Here is a 23,341-nt window from a genome sequence, read left to right as displayed (position 1 = left end):
TATGTCTATGTCTTCTAGATGGTGTTCTATACTGTATGTAATGATATGTCTATGTCTTCTAGATGGTGTTCTATACTGTATGTAATGATATGTCTATGTCTTCTATATGGTGTTCTATACTGTATGTAATGATATGTCTATGTCTTCTATATGGTGTTCTATACTGTATGTAATGATATGTCTATGTGTTCTATATGGTGTTCTATACTGTATGTAATGATATGTCTATGTGTTCTATATGGTGTTCTATACTGTATGTAATGATATGTCTATGTCTTCTATATGGTGTTCTATACTGTATGTAATGATATGTCTATGTCTTCTATATGGTGTTCTATACTGTATGTAATGATATGTCTATGTCTTCTATATGGTGTTCTATACTGTATGTAATGATATGTCTCTGTATTCTATATGGTGTTCTATATTGTATGTAATGATATGTCTATGTCTTCTAGATGGTGTTCTATACTGTATGTAATGATATGTCTATGTCTTCTATATGGTGTTCTATACTGTATGTAATGATATGTCTATGTCTTCTAGATGGTGTTCTATACTGTATGTAATGATATGTCTATGTCTTCTATATGGTGTTCTATACTGTATGTAATGATATGTCTATGTCTTCTAGATGGTGTTCTATACTGTATGTAATGATATGTCTATGTCTTCTATATGGTGTTCTATACTGTATGTAATGATATGTCTATGTCTTCTATATGGTGTTATATACTGTATGTAATGATATGTCTATGTCTTCCATATATGGTGTTCTATACTGTATGTAATGATATGTCTATGTATTCTATATGGTGTTCTATACTGTATGTAATGATATGTCTATGTATTCTATATGGTGTTCTATACTGTATGTAATGATATGTCTATGTCTTCTATATGGTGTTATATACTGTATGTAATGATATGTCTATGTCTTCTATATGGTGTTCTATACTGTATGTAATGATATGTCTATGTCTTCCATATATGGTGTTCTATACTGTATGTAATGATATGTCTATGTCTTCTATATGGTGTTCTATACTGTATGTAATGATATGTCTATGTCTTCCATATATGGTGTTCTATACTGTATGTAATGATATGTCTATGTCTTCTAGATGGTGTTCTATACTGTATGTAATGATATGTCTATGTCTTCTATATGGTGTTCTATACTGTATGTAATGATATGTCTATGTCTTCTATATGGTGTTCTATACTGTATGAATTCGGAGGATTTAAAATATGAATCTATAATCATGCTTCCCTTTCAATGTCAATGTGTATTTGTAACATTCTAACCCTGTTTACAATAGTGCTTTGACGAAGAAGCTTTCTCCAAAACGTGTCAGCAAGTAATATCACTGAAGGGAATTAATCTGCCGTCCTGCACCTTATTTTACAAACAGTGAGCACGAGAGGGTGGTGACCTGGGGGATCTGAGATACTGGAATGCATCAAAATATATATATCCTTTATAATAAAGCATTGCATTCATATCATCACATTTGCGTAGTGGCATAGAGCAGTAGAGTAGAGGCACTTCCAGAAGCTGTACACATGGGGGACATTTTTAGTAGCATAATGGCCGAGAAAATGTTGGCCTTTTATAAACGCATTTCATGCAATTATATGTGATTTTACATGACGAGACTTTGGTAGAGTATTTGTTAATACCACACAAATGATCGAAATGGCAGGCTACACTGACAAACTGAGAATCAGAGATCAATAAAAACGACCTTGTCTTGAATCCATCAATAGCCGAGGCCTAGGTGTGTGGAGACACATATTGCAGGCTACAATATGAGGAGGAAATTATAGTCCTAAAATGCTTTCCAGTTTCACTGACTCACCCAATGATGCACAGCTCCCTCACTGGTGATGGCCGATGCACTCGTGCCAAAAGCCTATCTCTCTCTCTCTTTTGTAAAACAATATTTGGAAGTTGATCAAATATTTTGGTGGCCTACAGCAGAGAGTCTAAATTAATGATGAAGTGCAACGCTTGAGAGATGAGAGTTCAGGCTCCTGTCTATCAGAGCAGAGAGAGAGATCATAGAAAGTGAATCTCATTCTAGTTACATTTGAAGTCGGAAGTTTACATACACCTTAGCCAAATACATTTAAACTCAGTTTATCAGAGCAGAGAGGGAGAGAGATCGTAGAAAGTGAATGTCATTGTCACGACTTCGGCCGATGCTGCCTCTCCTCCTTGTTCGGGCAGGCTTCGGCGTTCGTCATCACCGGCTTACTAACCACTGCTGCCCCAATCATCATCACAATTGTCTTGTCTTGTCAATCACACACACCTGGTTCCTATCCCCTAATTAGTCAGTGTATAAGTGTTCCCTCTACCCCCTTGTCCTAGTGGGGGATTGTTAATTGTGAGAGTAGTGTAGCTCGGTGGAGCTACTCATAACATTGTGTTGCCAGGGTGGATTCCGTTACAGTGTATTTGCCAGGGATGTTAGTTTGCCCTGTGCCTGTTTCGTTGATCGCTATTGGAGCGCATTTGTGTGTCAACAAAGGAATAAACTCTGTATTCGGTGATTACCCTCCTGCGCCTGACTCCTTCCACCACACTCATCACAGTCATTCTAGTTATGTGAGAGATACAGGCGTGCTTCTCACACAGCCACCGTCACCAACATTTACTATACCCACATACTCTAGTGTAGCTGTGGGGCTTACAAGTCTGAATTTCTTACAGCCTAATTTTCAAGACATCAATGCACAGCAACATTTTTAGGTGTCACTGCAGAACACCCTCCATATGCATATGAACACATACTCAGAGGTGGGGCTTACAAGACTCACCTTTCATATACTCAGAGGTGGGGCTTACAAGACTCACATTTCATATACTCAGAGGTGGGGCTTACAAGACTCACATTTCATATACCTTTCAAGACATCACTGTAGGACAAACATTTGATTTGATATCAGAATATACTTCAAATAAAATAAATCAATGTATGCTACAGCAGAACACATATTGTAGTATATAGGCCTCCTGCCTTTCTGATAATATGAAGCGCATATTCAGATTAACTTCACAGTACAGAACAAGTTTGTAAAGTTTTCCAGAACCTCCCACAACACGGCCATTTCCTGGTGCGTCTTCTCCTCCCTATCTCTTGTTTTGCTCCTGGTGTCTGTGACACATCTGGGTCCTTTAGCAATCCATGACCTCACATAGGGGACTGGGTTGAATTTGGTCAGGGGTGGGCCAACAAGGTTCAGAAAGAGTAGCCCTGATATGGTGGAGGTATGCAGAGAGGCGCGGGTTGAGGTGCAAATCAGATTCATTTGAGAAAATCCCTGCTGGCCTTCTGCACTGGAGATGGGGATGGTGCTGACCACCATCAACATCTCTTTAAGTCCATCTGCAGATGGGGATGGTGCTGACCTCCATCAACATCTCTTTAAGTCCATCTGCAGATGGGGATGGTGCTGACCACCATCAACATCTCTTTAAGTCCATCTGGAGATGGGGATGGTGCTGACCTCCATCAACATCTCTTTAAGTCCATCTGGAGATGGGGATGGTGCTGACCTCCATCAACATCTCTTTAAGTCCATCTGGAAAGTCTCCTTTATCATTACCATCAGTGTCCCTGTACTGCCTGTAGGCCCGCATGACCGTACGTGGACTGTCAATGCCAAACCTCTGGCAGAGAGATTCTATCACTGTTTCTCCATACAGTGCTCCTGCATCCTCCGGCCAGTATTGAGCATAAAGCACCTTCAGCTCCTCTATGAACTGGCTGTATCCTGTATTGTCCACTGGTGACTGCCCTGTGTGCAGTAATAACACCCTCACTTCCCTGGTGACTGCCCTGTGTGCAGTAATTACACCCTCACTTCCCTGGTGACTGCCCTGTGTGCAGTAATTACACCCTCACTTCCCTGGTGACTGCCCTGTGTGCAGTAATAACACCCTCACTTCCCTGGTGACTGCCCTGTGTGCAGTAATCACACCCTCACTTCCCTGGTGACTGCCCTGTGTGCAGTAATAACACCCTCACCTCCCTGGTGACTGCCCTGTGTGCAGTAATAACACCCTCACCTCCCTGGTGACTGCCCTTTGTGCAGTAATAACACCCTCACTTCCCTGGTGACTGCCCTGTGTGCAGTAATAACACCCTCACTTCCCTGGTGACTGCCCTGTGTGCAGTAATTACACCCTCACTTCCCTGGTGACTGCCCAATGTGCAGTAATAACACCCTCACTCTCTTTTGGAGCTCGAGTGAAAATTCAGATAGTTGTTGAAGTGCATCACACATAAGACCTAGATTGTTAACAAACGTATGCAAGGATAACCCCATGGCAAGGCCACTATAGCTGTGATGGTCACGCCGTCGCGGGAGGCATCCTCAGCTGCTGTGGTGAAGTGCTTGTGAAGAGCCTGGCAATCTCTCATTTTTTGGGCCTTGGTTTGGGCATGTTCAAAACCCTTTTTTCTGAGGGCTCTTTGTTGCTTTTTTACCTCTGAGGCAGAACATGTTACTGTACATTCCACCCACTCCTTTGCTAGTTTCAACCCTCCAGTCTTTTCCGGGCCCAAGCTCCCTACCTTTTTGCATGTTGTACAGCCCAGCTCTGAATTTTGCTTGACAAGCCAGAGGTTATAAGTTTGCTTGGTCTTGAACTGAGCCTCCGTCCAAATTGCACCTGCTCCGGGGCACTGCCCCCCCGTGCACTTCGTCGGTGGATGGACATATGTACAAATAAGAGAGCAGGTCTGAAATCAGTGGGGAAGGATTAGGATGACTCCACAGAAGGATCACCACGCTTTTACATGATGGTTTTTCTGGGAGGTGGGAGAAATAACCAGGAGGCAACTTGATTTAACTCTGATTGTATTTTATATGTTTACAGTGCAAACAGTAAACAAATTGTATAAATAATGCGTGAGGTACCGGAGCCGGGCAAATAGGTGCTGGAACAAATGAGGTCAAATCTGAGAGGTGCCAGATCCGGCTCAAATTAAGCACTGGAACCCAGGTCTGGAGTGTATGGCGTTGGTGTATTGGTACTGAATATACCAGAGATGGAGACAAGACTGATTGGAACAGAACCAGTGAGACCCAGACCAAGACTCAACCACTAGAGACCTCTAGACCCATGTGTCCAACCTGTAATGAGTCCAAGACCAGTTTAAATGTGTCTCACCTGTAAGGAGACCAAGACCAGTTTAAATGTGTCTAACCTGTAAGGAGACCTAGACTAGTTTAAATGTGTCTCACCTGTAAGGAGACCAAGACCAGTTTAAATGTGTCTCACCTGTAAGGAGACCTAGACCAGTTTAAATGTGGACAAATGAGCCCCAGAGTGTGAACATTAATGCTAGTGTCACGTCCTGACTCAGGGGACTCGTATATGTTGAGTCAGGGTGTGTATGTTCTATGTTGTATATGTCTATTTCTATGTTGGCCGGTGTGGTTCCCAATCAGAGGCAGCTGTCTCTCGTTGTCTCTGATTGGGGCCCATACTTAGGCAGCCATTTGACACTAGTTAGTTGTGGGATCTTGTTCCGTGTTACGGTATGTTGTGTTGTGCTGCCTTGGACTTCACGTATCGTTTGTTTATTGTTTTGTCGTTGTGTTTGTTCGTTAATAAACATGTATGCATATCACGCTGCGCCTTGGTCCGTCCCGTCTATAAACGAACGTGACAGAAGATCCCACCAAACGAGGACCAAGCAGCGTGTCCAGGAGCAGACAACCTGGACATGGGAGGAGATCCTGGAAGGAAAGGGTTCCTGGACATGGGAGGAGATTCAGGCCGGGATGGATCGCCGTCCTTGGGAGGAGACAGTGGAGGCACGGTATAGAGAGCCGGCCGAGGAAGAAGCCTGAGAGACAGCCCCAAGAAAATTTGGGGGGGGGGGGGCTAAAAGGGTGGTTGGCGGAGCCTAGTGTTAGAGCAGAGCCAACTCCCCGTACTCACGTGAGGAAGCGTGTGACTGGGCAGGCTCCATGTTATGCGGAGCTACGTACTGTGTCGCTAGTGTTCCGGCACAGTCCTGTACGTCCTGTGCTAGCACCATGCACGTGTCATGCGAAGATGGGCATTTAGCCAGGACGGGGTGTGCCGGCTCAACGCTCCTGGTCTTCAGTACGCCTCCTCGGTCCCGCATATCCTGCGCCAGTTCTACGAGCTGTATCGCCAGTGCGCGTGCACAGCCCAGTGCGTCCTGTGCCAGCGCCCCGCATGTGTAGTGCGAAAGTGGGCAGCCAGCCAGGACGGGTTGTGCCAGCTCTCTGCTCCAGACCTCCAGTCTGCCTTCGCAGTCCGGCCCGGCCTGTTCCTGCCCCTCGCACCAAACCAGTGGTGCGCGTCACCAGCCCGGCCCGGCCTGTTCCTGCCCCTCGCACCAAACCAGTGGTGCGCGTCACCAGCCCGGCCCGGCCTGTTCCTGCCCCTCGCACCAAACCAGTGGTGCGCGTCACCAGCCCGGTCCGGCCTGTTCCTGTCCCTCGCACCAAGCCAGTGGTGCGCGTCGCCAGCCCGGCCCGGCCTGTTCCTGTACCTCGCACCAAACCAGTGGTGCGTGTCCGGAGCCAGAGCAGTCCGCTCCACCGGTGCCTAGTTCAGCTCCGGTCAGCTGCTCCACTCCGGAGCCAGAGCAATCCGCTCCACCGGGGTCCAGTCCAGCTCCGGTCAGCGGCTCCACTCCGGAGCCAGAGCAGTCCGCTCCACCGGGCCTGATCCAGCTCCGGTCAGCGGCTCCATTCCGGAGCCAGAGCAGTTCGATCCACCACCGTAGCAGTGGTCTTCATGACATTGTGCATGTTTTAGATCAAATCCATTGAAGTCAACTGCACAGACTCACTAATCTACAAATCACCTTGCATCTTAAATAATGACTCACTTAGGGGGCTTTCACACTAAATTGGTTTGGAGCGGGGGTTTTTCGAACTTGTTTGGACTGGTGTGAACACTATCCGCACTCGGGAGCGCATCAAACAATGCACCTAGGTTGGCTCAAAAAGAGTGGTCTCGTTCCGTTTCCATTCATACCCCTTGGTGCAGTAGTACCGTGGTGTGATTTAATGCAGGTGTCAACGCAGTCCGGACCAAACACAGGAAAAGATCCAAGCGTACAGTATTATTGGTTGTTTGACTGAACATTTGATCAAATGAATGCATTATAATAACTTGATATCTCTGAAACATGTGGTGGATAGCAGTACATCTGTAAGGGGCTTAATGCAGTTGTATTCCAGACACTAGGTGGCAGCCCACAGGGAATAAAGAATAAAAGTTGAAGTGGACTGGGGGAGAGGAAGAAAGACTAACAACAGATGCTGTTACATCATACTGACATGATGAAAAATCAAGTAAACAGTACCTTTCAGGTTGGAGTTTATAGAGGAAGAAAAACTAACAAAAATGTAGAACCATAGTAAAGCCCAGTATGGACTATCAATACAGGTACTGTATGTAGAACCATAGTAAAGCCCAGTATGGCCTATCAATACAGGTACTGTATGTAGAACCATAGTAAAGCCCAGTAAGGCCAATCAATACAGGTACTGTATGTAGAACCATAGTAAAGCCCAGTATGGACTATCAATACAGGTACTGTATGTAGAACCATAGTAAAGCCCAGTATGGACTATCAATACAGGTACTGTATGTAGAACCATAGTAAAGCCCAGTATGGACTATCAATACAGGTACTGTATGTAGAACCATAGTAAAGCCCAGTATGGACTATCAATACAGGTACTGTATGTAGAACCATAGTAAAGCCCAGTATGGACTATCAATACAGGTACTGTATGTAGAACCATAGTAAAGCCCAGTATGGACTATCAATACAAGTACTGTATGTAGAACCATAGTAAAGCCCAGTATGGACTATCAATACAAGTACTGTATGTAGAACCATAGTAAAGCCCAGTATGGACTATCAATACAGGTACTGTATGTAGAACCATAGTAAAGCCCAGTATGGACTATCAATACAGGTACTGTATGTAGAACCATAGTAAAGCCCAGTATGGACTATCAATACAGGTACTGTATGTAAAACCATAGTAAAGCCCAGTATGGACTATCAATACAGGTACTGTATGTAGAACCATAGTAAAGCCCAGTATGGACTATCAATACAAGTACTGTATGTAGAACCATAGTAAAGCCCAGTATGGACTATCAATACAGGTACTGTATGTAGAACCATAGTAAAGCCCAGTATGGACTATCAATACAGGTACTGTATGTAGAACCATAGTAAAGCCCAGTATGTACTACCAATACAGGTATTGAAAGGTGTTGAGTAGGGGGGGAGAGAGAGAGAGAGAGAGAGAGAGAGAGAGAGAGAGAGAGAGAGAGAGAGAGAGAGAGAGAGAGAGAGAGAGAGAGAGAGAGAGAGAGAGAGAGAGAGAGAGAGAGAGAGAGAGAGGACATCAGGTAAAGTTCTGGAGATGAGGGAATATGTGTGCAGAAAGAAACCCTCCAGTATGGTTAACCCCAGTTAGGCCCAGTATGGACTATCAATACATGTGACCATTTAGAATGTGACCCAGTTCAATGGGTCTTAACAGAACTGGGGGATGTCAGCCATGAAGTTGTCTAAACACAACTGGAATATAATTTGTTTGTGATTCATTGTTAATGGATTTTCAATTAGGAACACAGGGGAAAAACCTAACACAACAACACACATAACACACAACCAATAAAAACAAAGTAGGAGGAAACCACTAAAGTCATTACCATATTGTCATTTTCTAATGACAGGGAGAAAACATGTAAAATCTAGAAGACTACTTTAGATCTGGTCAGAAGAAGCCTAGTGCACTATGCAGGGAACAGGGAGAGATTTGGGACAGAGACAGTAACTCCTGGATGGAAATCTTCATTCTAATGACAGTGAGAAAATCTCCAATCTCCACCCTATTCCCTATGTAGTGCACTACTTTAGATCTGGTCAGAAGTAGCCTAGTGCACTACGTAGGGAACAGGGTGTCATTTGGGCCAGAGTCAGTAACTCAACTGGGTATGAATTCTCTCTCTATCTTATCTGTCTTCGATAATATGTTCTCCTCTCCTCCTATCTTCTCTCCTCTATTCACTCTATTCTATCATCCACACCACATGCCAGCTTCAACACAATCCATTTACAAGTTAAAGACACACCTTGGAATAAATAGCAAAGGAAAACTACTACTAGATCAATCAATCAATCAATTTTATTTTATATAGCCCTTCTTACATCAGCTAATATCTCGAAGTGCTGTACAGAAACCCAGCCTAAAACCCCAAACAGCTAGTAATGCAGGTGTAGAAGCACGGTGGCTAGGAAAAACTCCCTAGAAAGGCGAAAGCCTAGGAAGAAACCTAGAGAGGAACCAGGCTATGAGGGGTGGCCAGTCCTCTTCTGGCTGTGCCGGGTGGAGATTATAACAGAACCATGCCAAGATGTTCAAAAATGTTCATAAGTGACAAGCATGGTCAAATAATAATCAGGAATAAATCTCAGTTGGCTTTTCATAGCCGATCATTAAGAGTTGAAAACAGCAGGTCTGGGACAGGTAGGGGTTCCATAACCGCAGGCAGAACAGTTGAAACTGGAATAGCAGCAAGGCCAGGCGGACTGGGGACAGCAAGGAGTCACCACGGCCGGTAGTCCCGACGTATGGTCCTAGGGCTCAGGTCTCTCAGTTGGCTTTTCATAGCCGATCATTAAAGAGTTGAAAACAGCAGGTCTGGGACAGGTAGGGGTTTCGTAGCCGCAGGCAGAACAGTTGAAACTGGAATAGCAGCAAGGCCAGGCGGACTGGGGACAGCAAGGTGTCATCATGCCCGGTAGTCCTGACGTATGGTCCTAGGGCTCAGGTTCTCAGAGAGAAAGAGAGAACGAGAGAATTAGAGAGAGCATACTTAAATTCACACAGGACACTGGATAAGACAGGAGAAGTACTCCAGGTATAACCAACTAACCCCAGCCCCCCGACACATAAACTACTGCAGCATAAATACTGGAGGCTGAGACAGGAGCGGTCCGGAGACACTGTGGCCCCATCCGAAGAAACCCCCGGACAGGGCCAAACAGGAAGGATATAACCCCACCCACTCCGCCAAAGCACAGCCCCGCACCACTAGAGGGATATCCCCAACCACCAACTTACAATCCTGAGACAAGGCCGAGTATAGCCCACAGAGGTCTCCACCACAGCACAAACCAAGGGGGGCGCCAACCCAGACAGGAAGATCACGTCAGTAACTCAACCCACTCAAGTGACGCACCCCTCCCAGGGACGGCATGAAAGAGCACCAGCAAGCCAGTGACTCAGCCCCCTGCAACAGGGTTAGAGGCAGAGAACCCCAGTGGAGAGGGGAACCGGCCCGGCAGAGACAGCAAGGGCTGTTCGTTGCTCCAGCCTTTCCGTTCACCTTCACACTCCTGGGCCAGACTACACTCAATCATATGACCTACTGAAGAGATAAGTCTTCAGTAAAGACTTAAAGGTTGAGACCGAGTCTGCGTCTCTCACATGGGTAGGCAGACTGTTCCATAAAAATGGAGATCTATAGGAGAAAGCCCTGCCTCCCGCTGTTTGCTTAGAAATTCTAGGGACAATTAGGAGGCCTGCGTCTTGTGACCGTAGCGTACGTATTGGTATGTACGGCAGGACCAACTCGGAAAGATAGGTAGGAGCAAGCCCATGTAACGCTTTATAGGTTAACAGTAAAACCTTGAAATCAGCCCTTGCCTTAACAGGAAGCCAGTGTAGGGAAGCTAGCACTGGAGTAATATGATCAAATTTCTTGGTTCTAGTCAGGATTCTAGCAGCCGTATTTAGCACTAACTGAAGTTTATTTAGTGCTTTATCCGGGTAGCCGGAAAATAGAGCAATGCAGTAGTCTAACCTAGAAGTAACAAATGCATGGATTAATTTTTCTGCATCATTTTTGGACAGAAAATTTCTGATTTTTGCAATGTTACGTAGATGGAAAAAAGCTGTCCTTGAAACAGTCTTGATATGTTCGTCAAAAGAGAGATCAGGGTCAAGAGTAACACCGAGGTCCTTCACAGTTTTATTTGAGACGACTTTACAACCATCTAGATGAATTGTCAGATTTAACAGAAGATCTCTTTGTTTCTTGGGACCTAGAACAAGCATCTCTGTTTTGTCCAAGTTTAAAAGTAAAAGTTTTCAGCCATCCACTTCCTTATGTCTGAAACACAGGCTTCTAGCGAGGGCAATTTTGGGGCTTCACCATGTTTCATTGAAATGTACAGCTGTGTGTCATCCGCATAGCAGTGAAAGTTAACATTATGTTTTCGAATAACATCCCCAAGAGGTAAAATATATAGTGAAAACAATAGTGGTCCTAAAACGGAACCTTGAGGAACACCGAAATGTACAGTTGATTTGTCGGAGGACAGACCATTCACAGAGACAAACTGATATCTTTCCGACAGGTAGGATCTAAACCAGGCCAGAACTTGTCCGTGTAGACCAATTTGGGTTTCCAGTCTCTCCAAAAGAATGTGGTGATCGATGGTGTCAAAGGCAGCACTAAGGTCTAGTAGCACGAGGACAGATGCAGAGCCTCGGTCTGACGCCATTAAAAGGTCATTTACCACCTTCACAAGTGCAGTCTCAGTGCTATGATGGGGTCTAAAACCAGACTGAAGCATTTCGTATACATTGTTTGTCTTCAGAAAGGCAGTGAGTTGCTGCGCAACAGCTTTTTCTAAAATTTTTGAGAGGAATGGAAGATTCGATATAGGCCGATAGTTTTTTATATTTTCCGGGTCAAGGTTTGGCTTTTTCAAGAGAGGCTTTATCACTGCCACTTTTAGTGAGTTTGGTACACATCCGGTGGATAGAGAGCTGTTTATTATGTTCAACATAGGAGGGCCAAGCACAGGAAGCAGCTCCTTCAGCAGTTTAGTAGGAATAGGATCCAGTATGCAGCTTGAAGGTTTAGAGGCCATGATTATTTTCATCATTGTGTCAAGAGATATAGTACTAAAACACTTAAGTGTCTCTCCCGATCCCAGGCCCTCGCAGAGCTGTGCAGATCCAGGACAGCTAAGCCCTGGAGGAATACGCAGATTCAAAGAGGAGTCCGTAATTTGCTTTCTAATGGTCATGATCTTTTCCTCAAAGAAGTTCATGAATTTATCACTGCTGAAGTGAAAGCCATCCTCTCTTGGGGAATGCTGCTTTTTAGTTAGCTTTGCAACAGTATCAAAAAATGTATTTTTTATTTCCCATCACCATGAATCATATTTAATAACTGAACAGTAGCAGACCTAACTTCATCTGTTCCTGACTCTAGATAGTGGATTAAAAATACCATCAATCTCCAATGCTATTAAAGTACAATTCTGAACATTACTGATATACTGAGTGACAAGTCAAGATAGCTGATGTTTTTATTGTTTGGTTAATAGCACCACCTGCTGGACAGGTTTAATGTTGCTTGACTGAGCAGTACGGGAGAATAAAAGATGCCAAATTTAGGGCCGGTTTCCCGGACATCTCCATTGAACATGCTTTTTAGTCTAGGACTAGGCTTCATCTGTGTCCGGGAAACCGGCCCATATAGTTCAATTAGCAAGTAAGTAACACTACCTGTTCCATGATACTGAGGAAAATGACATTGAGACAGAGAACCAATTGAGAAAACATTTCAATGGTTCTGAATGACAACCAACATACATTAACAACATATATCATGATTAATGTAAATGTAGCCAATTAAAACATTGCATTTGATAAAAATACGTTATTACGTTTTAATTAAACTCTGAAGATTAAATCAGTCAGACACCAATAATTGTACAGAAAAACAGAGCATTATATCTGGGGACCATCACCACCAGCATGACTAGTATCTATGTGGACCCTACTACAGTTTAACCAGCTCAGCTATAGACTACACCAGCATGACTAGTATCTATGTGGACCCTACTACAGTTGAACCAGCTCAGCTATAGACTACACCAGCATGACTAGTATCTATGTGGACCCTACTATAGTTTAACCAGCTCAGCAGTACCAGAGAGCCAAAACCCAGGATAGAGGGGCTGAGTGAATGTGGTCTGGACTCTGTGGAGGTGAGTCATTGTGTCAGAGACACTGTAGAAGGACAGAGTACCTGCCTTGTGATCGAGGTACACTCCTACTCTGGAGGACTGAGGGCATGATACTTCAGTCTCAACATTATTGTGTCTGAACCAATAACTACCTCTATAACACTGTAAACTCCAGGACTTGTCATTCTCTCCAAATCCACAATCTGTCTCTGTTCTGCTGATGTCTTTATATGAGACTGCTGTATCAACATCCTCCCCACTCCACTCCACCTCCCAGTAACAGCGTCCAGACAGACCCTCTCTACACAGAACCTGGTAGTCGTTTGTGAATCTGTCTGGATGAACAGGATATCGTTGGACTTGGCCTGTAAGTGTTACCTTTCTGTTCCCTTCAGACAGAGAGAGGTGTGTGTGTGTGCTGTGTTTGGGTCCAGTGTGAGCTGACAGGAATCTGGGAGAAGAGCAGAGCAGAGACCAATGAGGGGAGTTAGAACAATAAGTTAAGTCAGATACTGTATCTACACTGTCTTTGATTAGAGCACAGCAGAGATCAAATCAGAGAAATATGAGGAGTCAGATAGATACCCTGTCTTTGATTAGATCTACTATTGCTATATATTTCTAGAGGGATTGTTAGGAGTGTCAGTAAAAAGAGACTGTTAATTACTTCAGAATAAAGAGACTCACATTGTAAGAACTGTTCTCTGGTCTTGGGCTCTGGAGGCAGTACAACATCCACTATATTCACTACAGACACACAAACACATTCACAGAGAGAGGGAATGTTATCATCACACCATATTCCACATGTATATGACTAGTAGGGAACTTTAAATGGTCTAAAGTTGATGTTCTTATTATTTTCAACACACCTGTAGTGGAGATCTTGGTCCATTCTCCTTTAAGGACGTCTTCTAGTTTCTCTCTCAGTTCAGACACAGTCTTACTCACATCTCCAAAGTACTGAAGAGGACGGACAACGATGCTGGGTAAGTCTGAAGATACACTGGTACCGGAGAGAGACTGATAACTCTGGAGAGAGAGAGAGAGAGAACAGAACCAAATGATTGAGAGTTTTAATTTCATATCACATGTATCAAGGCAGTTTATTTACCTGGAGGAAATGGATGTGATCCTCTATGTGTGAGAGCTGCTCCAGCTCAGTGCTTCTCTTCCTCAGCTCAGCTATCTCCTGCTCCAGTTGCTCCAGGAGTCCTTCAGCTTGACTCACTTGAGCCTTCTCTTGGGCTCTGATCAGCTCCTTCACCTCAGAGCGCCTTCTCTCAATGGAGCAGATCAGCTTGGTAAAGATCTTATCACTGTCCTCCACTGCTGCCTGTGCAGAGCGCTGTTAAGAGAGTGAGAGAGAGACTGACTTGTCTTACTTTAATGAGCCATCCTCATTACACTAACACCCCCCCTCCTAAAAGCACATTGCGTGACACCACAACCTCCACACAATCACATTATCCAGTACCCAACACCACAGTACAATACACCATCCAGCACCACATTCCAACCGTCCATCCAACCCCTCCTCTCCAGCCGTACAGACATCCCCCCTGAGCCCCCATACCTCCTGAAACATCTCCACACTGTTGATCATTTTGTACAACTCAAACTCAACCCTAAGGCGTCGTCAGTAATGGCATTACCCTGGCAACACAGAAAAAACATGATGAACAGTCTGTCATTGCAGAAAACGGACACCCCTCCCCAACTCCCAGGTCAACCCGAGCAAACCAGCTATTGGTGTCCAGGGCTCCATGTAATACCCTCCACTGGAGGACCCCTGACCTTTCCAGCACTGGGAGCTTATAGAGCACCCTCCACCTATACCCTGCCATGCTCTCAGCCCCCACAACCCCCTGCCACTGATGCCCCTTCACTCCCGCTAAGCTCCTGATGTGTCTAACCTTGACACTGAGGGTGTACAGCACCTTACCCCCCACCTCCTCAAACTCCCCCAGGCTCAGAGTGTTAAAAGTCAGTAAGTCCTCCGGACTCTCCTGCCAGTCCCCAGTCTCTGCTGTCACTTGCAGTGGTGGAAACGGTGGTGGCCCCTTCTCAGGCTGCTCCAGCCCCCTCCTCACTGGGTCAGGCAGAGCCTCCTGGAACTCCCCCATGACTCTCTCCAGCAGCCTAAGAGACGTTTGTCCCGCCTGCTGTGCTGACTCTTGGGGGGTTTTCCACCCCCCGGCAGCCGCAGGTCTGCTAGTCTCCTGATGCCTGCTGCCATTAAAGGTCCCTGCAGGATGGCTGAATCAGTGGACCTCAACAGGATCAGTGGGTTGTGGAAGATGGGCTCCTCCCATACCCATGTCCCAGGCACCACACCCCCCTCTGGTGTGGGCCTCAGCAGCTGCCATGCCCTCAGTACTGCAGCATAGAAATCAGAGACCCCTGCTGTATTGAGTCTCTCCTGCCGCATGATGAAGAGCTGCTGATCCAGCCCCAAACCACCAGCCCTCCTCAACAGAGCACATGCTGGTTCCCTCCAGCCCACCTCCGTACGGTACAGTAGCCTCTGCGCCACTTTGTGTCAGAACGATGGAACTGTCCCTGGTGAATGCCCCTCCCTACCCAGACTGGCCTACTGAGCCCTCCCCACACCTTGACCATACATGAAGCCCCAGCGTACAACATTTGAACACAGGCCACAAAATTCTCCCCACAACCAAAACAACACATTGAACAGATATTCATGGTCCACCCTATCAAAGGCTTTCTCCTGATTATGAACAGATTGTCTGTGTTTGAGCGTCCTGGTACACAGTACGTTTGGTCCTTGTGTACAATAGAGTCCAGGTGGGACTTGAGTCTGTTAACGAGGACCTTGGTAAAGACCTTATAGTCCAAACAGAGCAATGCCACAGGCCTCCAGTTCTTTAAGTCGCTCAAATCCCCTTTTTTGGGCAGGAGAGTCAAAGCCTCCCGTCTACAGCTTAGCGACAGCTCCCCCACCCCGACGCACTCACGCAACACACATCCTGTAAAATAATTCCCCAGAACTTTTTATACAAATCGACAGGCAGACCGTCTGAGAGACAGCAGCTGAGAGTTTGTGAAAGGCCTGGGAAATGTCTATTTGATTTCTCTGTGACAGAGAGAGTTTGTAAAGGTCTGTGAGCAGAACCTGAGAACACCCAGGATCACAGAGTTCTGCCCTCTATAAATCAGAGTACAACTCCACAGCCTCATCTCCTCACAACAGAAGTTACCCACCCATCAGGCTCCCTCATCTCCCCACAACAGAAGTTACCCACCCATCAGGCTCCCTCATCTCCCCACAACAGAAGTTACACGCCCATCAGACAAACGTAAACAATGGATTTTCTTGGTTTCCCCACTCTGTTTCTCCAACCCAAAAGAACTGGGAGCATCCATCTCCCTCAACATGAAAAAACTAGCTCTTACAAGTGCTCCTTTTGCTTTCTCTGAAATGAAAGCCACTAGGTCCCTGCGTAGTTCAGATAGATTATCTTGCAGCCCCACCCTACCTTGCCCCACCAGCTCAGCCTCCACCTCACTTATGAACCACTCAAGCTCCCCCAGTACTCTCCTGGCCTCTGAAGAGGAAAAATATGTATACTGCTGACTGAAAACCTAAATCTGTGCTTTCCCTACGTCCCACCACTGACTGAGAGACTCAAACTCCCCCTTCTGCTGTCCCCACCTCTCCCAAAAGCCTTGGAAGTTTGAGCAAAAAGTGACATCTTGGAAGAGCTTTACATTGAATTTCCAATAGGACACCTGCCTGGGCCCTGGTGAAACAGAGAACTGAGCCCTTGTCGTATATGAAGATTATGACGTTGTTAATGTTTTAAGTGGAATCGGAGAGAATGTTTATTTTAGTTCAAAAGTAGCCAGTTGTAGGGTGACGCCCCAGGGGAGACAGGTGATTGGACAGCAGAGGGAGCAACCCATATTTTTGCATTGTTTATAAGTATGGGCTAGACGAAGAAGAGGTTAGAGCGACCATTGCAATCTGGGAAGTCGCTCTCCGGGTGTCATGACATCCGTCACTTATGCTGACATCTTGTGATATGAATAAACCTTATGATCCAAGTTCAGTATGAGCAGACTCCTTTGTTTATCAGCAATAATTGCCAGCATTTACTCGATACGACAAATGGCGCCCAACGTGGGGCTGGTCTGCATCTCTTCTTTGTTTCATTCGTTGCTGCCAAGCTAACTCGTTCTGAAGTCATGGCCAGAAAAGGGTGAGTTTTTCCTCACCGCTTCGGAAGGTTGTTAGTTTGGATGCTATGTGATTGTGCACTGGAGAAATGTACCATTAGGACCGAAATGTGCCTCGTGTGGCGTTATTGCTGAGAACTGGGGGTCTGGCTAATCATTATAAATTGTTGCACTGGTAGACAGTGCAAAAGGGGGGAGAGTAGGCTTGGAATTTTAGAGCAATCGATGGTAGGGATAAAGGCAGATGTACAAGGCAGATATACGTATACATTAGGGCACTGCACCGTGTAAGACCCCAGGGAGGGCCATCCAGGATGGGCCGAAAATCCTCTTGCGCGTTAGATGGGTATTAGGTGGGTTCTAAAAAACTCGGGTTGATGGAATTTATCTGATTGTGATTATTGCTCATCTTTCATCCGACGGGGTGTCTGCTTGGGGTAATCTCTCAGTAGATGGTCATTGAACTCACGGCATCACAAACGGTAGAGAATAAGACAAAGAAAAGGGCAGTGCAGGGTACCTGTTACGTGTTGCAAGCCACAGGTTAGCTAGAGGCTAATGCTAATGCTAATGCTAAATGCTGGTTGTGTTTCATGCCACATTGTACATAAAGGCTAATGCTAAATGCTAATGCTAAATGCTAATTGTGTTGCGTGCTACATGTTAACGTGTGACCTAAGGGGGCCATTGCGATGGAATAAAGCCTCTTAAATTATGTTTGTGTGTGTAGAATTCAGAGTTCTATGCAAGTGTGAGCTCTGTTAAGTGTTATTGTTTGACTATGAGGGGAAAACGGAGGTACAGCAGGACTGTTAACTGTCTATTTGGGTTGGGGAGAGAGCTAAGAATCTCCCTTCCACGGTGAAAAAGTATTTTTGAATGTATCGCGCATGCGTGTGATTTTGCTAAACTACAACACGTTTAATTTTACGACACTACACTACAAAACGGGGGAGTTTATGGCACGAGATTATGAGACGTTGGTTTACGGTACTAAACTACAAAACGTTGTCACGCCCTGGCTCTGGGGACTCTAGTATGTTGAGCCAGGGTGTGAGTTTTCATTGGTTTATGTTCTAGTTGTTGTAATTCTATGTTGGCCAGGGTGGCTCCCGATGAGAGACGGCTGTAGATCGTTGTCTCTGATTGGGAGTCATACTTAGGTAGCCGTTAGGCATTCATTATTTGTGGTTTCTTGTTCCGTGTTGGTTTGTGTATGTAACCAGGGACGTCACGTTTCCGTTTTGTTGTTTTGATCGTGTGATCATTCTCCTAATAAATATGTTTGCATTCAACGCTGCGCCTTGGTCCTCCTCTCTCACCGACGATCGTGACAGAAGAAACCACCATAACAGGACCAAGCAGCGTGAAGAAGAGAGAGGATGGACTTGGGAGCAGTGGAGTAGGAGTCTCGACTGGGCCAAGCCAAGCGAAGAGGAGAGAGGTTGGACTTTGGAGCAGTGGGGTGAGAGTCTGGCGAGAGACATGGAGGCCTGGTCCACGGGGAGAGACGCCCAGAACATTGTTAGGGGGGGGCTAACGCCGTGGACGACGGGCCAGCAGGAGACCGCGGCAGAGCGGCCCAGCGGAGTGACAGAGGAGGCCGCCAGGTTACGGGGGCCACTGGTCGAAGAGGGGGTGGAAGATGTAGAGGCACGGCGAGAGGTACTGGCGTGTGTTGCCAGTCCGGTCCGGCCTGTTCCTGATCCCCATGTAGGGCCAGTGGTGTGTGTTCCCAGTACGGTCCGGCCTGTTCCTGCCACTCGCACCAAGTCTACGGTGCGCATCGCCAGCCCAGTCCGGCCCATTCCTGCTCCCCGCACCAAGTCTGTGGTGCGTTTCGTCAGCCCTGTCCGGCCCGTTCCTGCTCTCCGCACCAAGTCTGTGGTGCGCGTCGCCAGCCCAGTCCGGCCCATCCAAGCTCCCCGCACCAAGTCTGTGGTGCGCGTCGCCAGCCCAGTCCGGCCCATCCAAGCTCCCCGCACCAAGTCAGTGGTGCGCTACGTCAGCCCGGCTCGGTCCGCTCCTGCTCCCCACACCAAGCCAGTGGTGTGCGTCGTCAGTCCGGCACGGCCCGTGCCTGTTCCACCGGTGGCGGGTCCGGCACCGGTCAGGTGCGGCGTCACGCCGGAGCTAGAGCAATCCGCTCCACCAGTGTTCAGTTCAGCTCTGGTCAGCAGGGCCAGACCGGACCAGGGGTACTTTGGGGGGTTAGAGAAGGAGTGGGGGTCATGTCCGGAGCCGGATCCGCCGCCGAGGCGGAGTGCCCACCCGGTCCCTCCCCTGTTGGATTTGGTTGGCGAGGTCGGAGTCCGCGCCTTTAGGGGGGGGGTACTGTCACACCCTGGCTCTGGGGACTCTAGTATGTTGAGCCAGGGTGTGAGTTTTCATTGGTTTATGTTCTAGTTGTTGTAATTCTATGTTGGCCAGGGTGGCTCCCGATCAGAGACGGCTGTAGCTCGTTGTCTCTGATTTGGAGTCATACTTAGGTAGCCGTTAGGCATTCATTATTTGTGGTTTCTTGTTCCGTGTTGGTTTGTGTATGTAACCAGGGACGTCACGTTTCCGCTTTGTTGTTTTGATCGTGTGATCATTCTCCTAATAAATATGTTTGCATTCAACGCTGCGCCTTGGTCCTCCTCTCTCACCGACGATCGTGACAAACGTTGTTTACTAAAACTACAACAAGAGGATTTTGGGTAAATAGGTCACTCCTCTGTTACACTGTGTTGCGGGGAGGCTGAGACAAACAAAAAGGAACAAAGAATTAGACATTTAGAGTCTAATGGTGTATTTTGTTTGTTAAATCGGCTGTTGGTTAAAGATGAAACTGTTTTTGTGACCTATTGAATGGATAAATGAGAGAGATATGTTGACGGATTAAAAATAAAAATAATTAAATAAATAAATAAAATAAAAATGTTTTTGAGCGATCTATTTAGTCCTGAGTTAAGTCTTAGAGCGAATGTGAGTGGGGGAATATTGAATATGGTTGAAATAACTCAGTGATTGCATTAACTACTAAAATCTTTTTCTGTGTCTCTGTTCTTTTGTCATATGAGAGGAACGATAGGACGAGACGAGAGGAGAGAGAGGGAGAAAGAAAGAGAGGTGCTGACGTGACATCACGTGACGGGGATCGAGTCAAAAAGGTTTTGGTACTGGTCTGTTTACAAAATCTTCCCCTACAGGATATTTGATGTTATGACAATTTCACAGAGGCTTGGCAACAGACTGATCATTTGAATACAATTTGCATTTTGGAGTTTCTGTGCATCACTTGGCTTGATTAGGGGTTGTGTTGGAAATCAAGTACTGACATTATTCTGTAAAATTAAAATAATTGGGTGCTTATAAAGCAAGGGGGTTTATGGGTATTGTAGTGATTGTAGGGTTAGAGGCTTTGTTTTTGGGATTGTAGTCTGAAGTTGACTACTTGCATTTTCTTTCCTGATGGTTTGTGGTAAGATAGCCACTAATTGATAAATTGGTAAGATAGGATATAGAAATAAAAAATTGGTTTTAATTATTCATAATTTTTTATTGATTTTTTAATTGATTTTTTATTTTAATTAAAAATATTTTTTGAATAACATTTTTAATTGAATTTTTTAAATATTCATATTTTTGTTAATTGATTGTTTGGTTTATATTAATAATTAAAGGGGGGAAGCCATAGGCTATATAGTCTAAAATAAAATAATTCACAATAAAGGAATATAAAAGGGTTGGTACAAGGGGAGAAAGGACAGCAAGGCTATGAAGGTGATTACACCTGTTGATATAGTACAAAATAGTAATCCTTTAACTAAAGTAGTGCTAGGTTATCCGGCAAATGAAACAAAAGTTGCCCTTCATTCTCAAACAAAAACTGATAAAAGATTCCAGCGATTTGATAAACAAAGGTATAGAGAAAATGCTAAAGGAAGAGAAGGCGACAGAAAAACTAATGGCAGAAGTTAGTACACCTTTCTCACACACGGATTCAGCAAAAAGACACCCACCTTATGAGAAGGAAGTAGAGTTGAGTTGAGTTTGAGTTTATTTTTACAGGGACAGTGCACATTAATCAACATTTCAGTAAAAGTGCCGGTTTTAGCCAGCCGGCTAATTTTCAACCGCAGTCCCTGGGCAGGTTATTAAAAACAATTACAATATAGACAATAACAACATAGAACAAGACATAGCATACAGACATAGCAACATAGGACAAGCAAGACGTAGCATACAGACAGAGCAACATAGAACAAAAAGCAGCAAGACAAAATTCATAAAAGCAACAAAGTGTTTCCACACCTCACAAGTTACAGACAACAGACATGGAAAGCGGCAACACACAGCTAGGGACCATGTTCACAAATCTGATTGACCTTTAGCCATGTCTTCAAGCATTTTGTGAAAGTGTGATATGTGGTGCAGTTGTGTGTGTCTGATGGCAGTGTATTCCAGACATGGGAAGCTCTCACAGAAAAAGCAGATTTACTAAAGGTGCTTTTCCTTAGGGGAACTACACAGTCACCTCTCATGGCAGACCTTGTGGATCTGCTGCCATATGTTTGGGTTTTCTGTTTAACAAAAATACTGAGTGGAGGGGGAGCCAAACCATTTAGGATCTTGAATACAAGACATGCATCGGTGTATTGCACAAGATTTTCCCAACTCAGGAGCTCATGCTTTCTAAGGATGTGACAGTGATGATGGCTATTGGGCTTCCTATCAAGCACTTTGAGAGCCTGTTTGTAGACAGACTGAATAGGTCTTACTGTTGTACAGCAAGCTTGGGCCCAACTAGTCAAGCAGTATGTTAAGTGGGGGAGTATCATAGATTTGAAGTACAGTTTTGCTACCTCTGTAGTCAAACAATTTCGTATAAATCGGAAATTAGCTAGGTTGAATTTGGTTATTTGAATTACCTTTTTCACATGCTTTTTAAAAGAGAGGTTGGAATCAAGTATGATGCCAAGGTACTTAAAATCAGATACCCCCTGGAGCTTCTCCCCTGACACATAGACTTCTGGCTCAGTAGCATCTGTTGCCCTCTTTGTGAAGAACATGCAAACAGTTTTTTTCACATTGAGATGCAAACACGAGTCACTGAGCCACTTTGTAACCTGGACCATTACAGTAGTGAGTTCTTGTGCAGCTTGTTGTTTGCTCTTTGCATGCACATATATCACTGTATCATCTGCATACATTTGAACTTCAGACCCAGTACAGACAGAAGGCAGATCATTAATGTACAGGCTGAACAGGAGGGGCCCCAGTATTGACCCTTGGGGCACACCCACATCATAGCTAAGAGTGGGCGACAGCTCATTGCTCACTCTGACACACTGAGTTCTGCCTTCAAGGTATGATTTCATCCATCTCAAGGCATCGGGGGAAAAGTTGAAATTGGACAATTTTGTGATGAGAATCTCATGGTTAACAGTATCAAAAGCCTTCCTTAGGTCCAGAAACACAGCCCCAACAACGCCCCCTTTGTCCATCTTGGACTTCACATTTTCCAGAAAAAAGCAGTTGGCCATTTCTGTGGAGTGTTTTGCTCTGAAGCCAAACTGCATGGAATGTAATGTGAAGGGGCTGTTGTTGAGGTGGGCAATCAGTTGTTCTGCTACACACTTTTCAACAACCTTTGACACCACAGGTAGTATACTAATGGGCCTGTAGTTACTCACGTCAGCAGGGTCGCCTGATTTAAAGATGGCCGTTATTATGGCCGACTTCCATACCCTTGGAAACACCCCGAGACCAATAGATGTGTTGGTGACCTTAGTAATGGGGCCAATGAGTGACTCTTTGTAGTTTTTAAGAAAGGTAGAGTCCATCCCAAACACATCTTTGGCTTTAGAGTTCTTTAGTGAGCTAATCACCTTGTCTACCTTTGACTCAGAAACATCCCTTATGATGAAGACAGGTTGAGCATCATTTACTAGCACTGAGCCCAAGAAACCAGTGGAGGGGTTCTGTGTCAGTACCCTGACAGAGTCAATAAAGTAGGAATTGAAGGCTATTGCTATTTCGACTGCATCCTGTGTTAGATTGTTATTCACCATGATTTC

At 45.3% G+C, this 23,341-nt stretch overlaps 1 protein-coding gene across 1 annotated transcript in view; it reads right to left on the bottom strand.

Moving 5' to 3' along the window:
- Positions 1-13,376: 13,376 nt before the first annotated feature.
- The window catches only part of LOC123483228 (E3 ubiquitin-protein ligase TRIM47-like), a 31,360-nt gene continuing 21,395 nt past the window's right edge, over positions 13,377-23,341 (bottom strand). The window contains exons 3-6 of the mRNA XM_045212752.1: positions 14,194-14,427; positions 13,952-14,111; positions 13,767-13,826; positions 13,377-13,530 (exon numbers count right to left, since the gene is read on the bottom strand). Of these exons, the coding sequence (XP_045068687.1) occupies positions 13,454-13,530; positions 13,767-13,826; positions 13,952-14,111; positions 14,194-14,427 (531 nt within the window). The 3' untranslated portion in view covers positions 13,377-13,453. The remainder of the gene's footprint in view (positions 13,531-13,766; positions 13,827-13,951; positions 14,112-14,193; positions 14,428-23,341) is intronic.

The sequence above is a fragment of the Coregonus clupeaformis genome, unplaced genomic scaffold (genome assembly GCF_020615455.1).
Source record: "Coregonus clupeaformis isolate EN_2021a unplaced genomic scaffold, ASM2061545v1 scaf0048, whole genome shotgun sequence".
Taxonomy (NCBI): Eukaryota; Metazoa; Chordata; class Actinopteri; order Salmoniformes; family Salmonidae; genus Coregonus; species Coregonus clupeaformis.
This window is presented reverse-complemented; position numbering and strand designations above follow the sequence as displayed.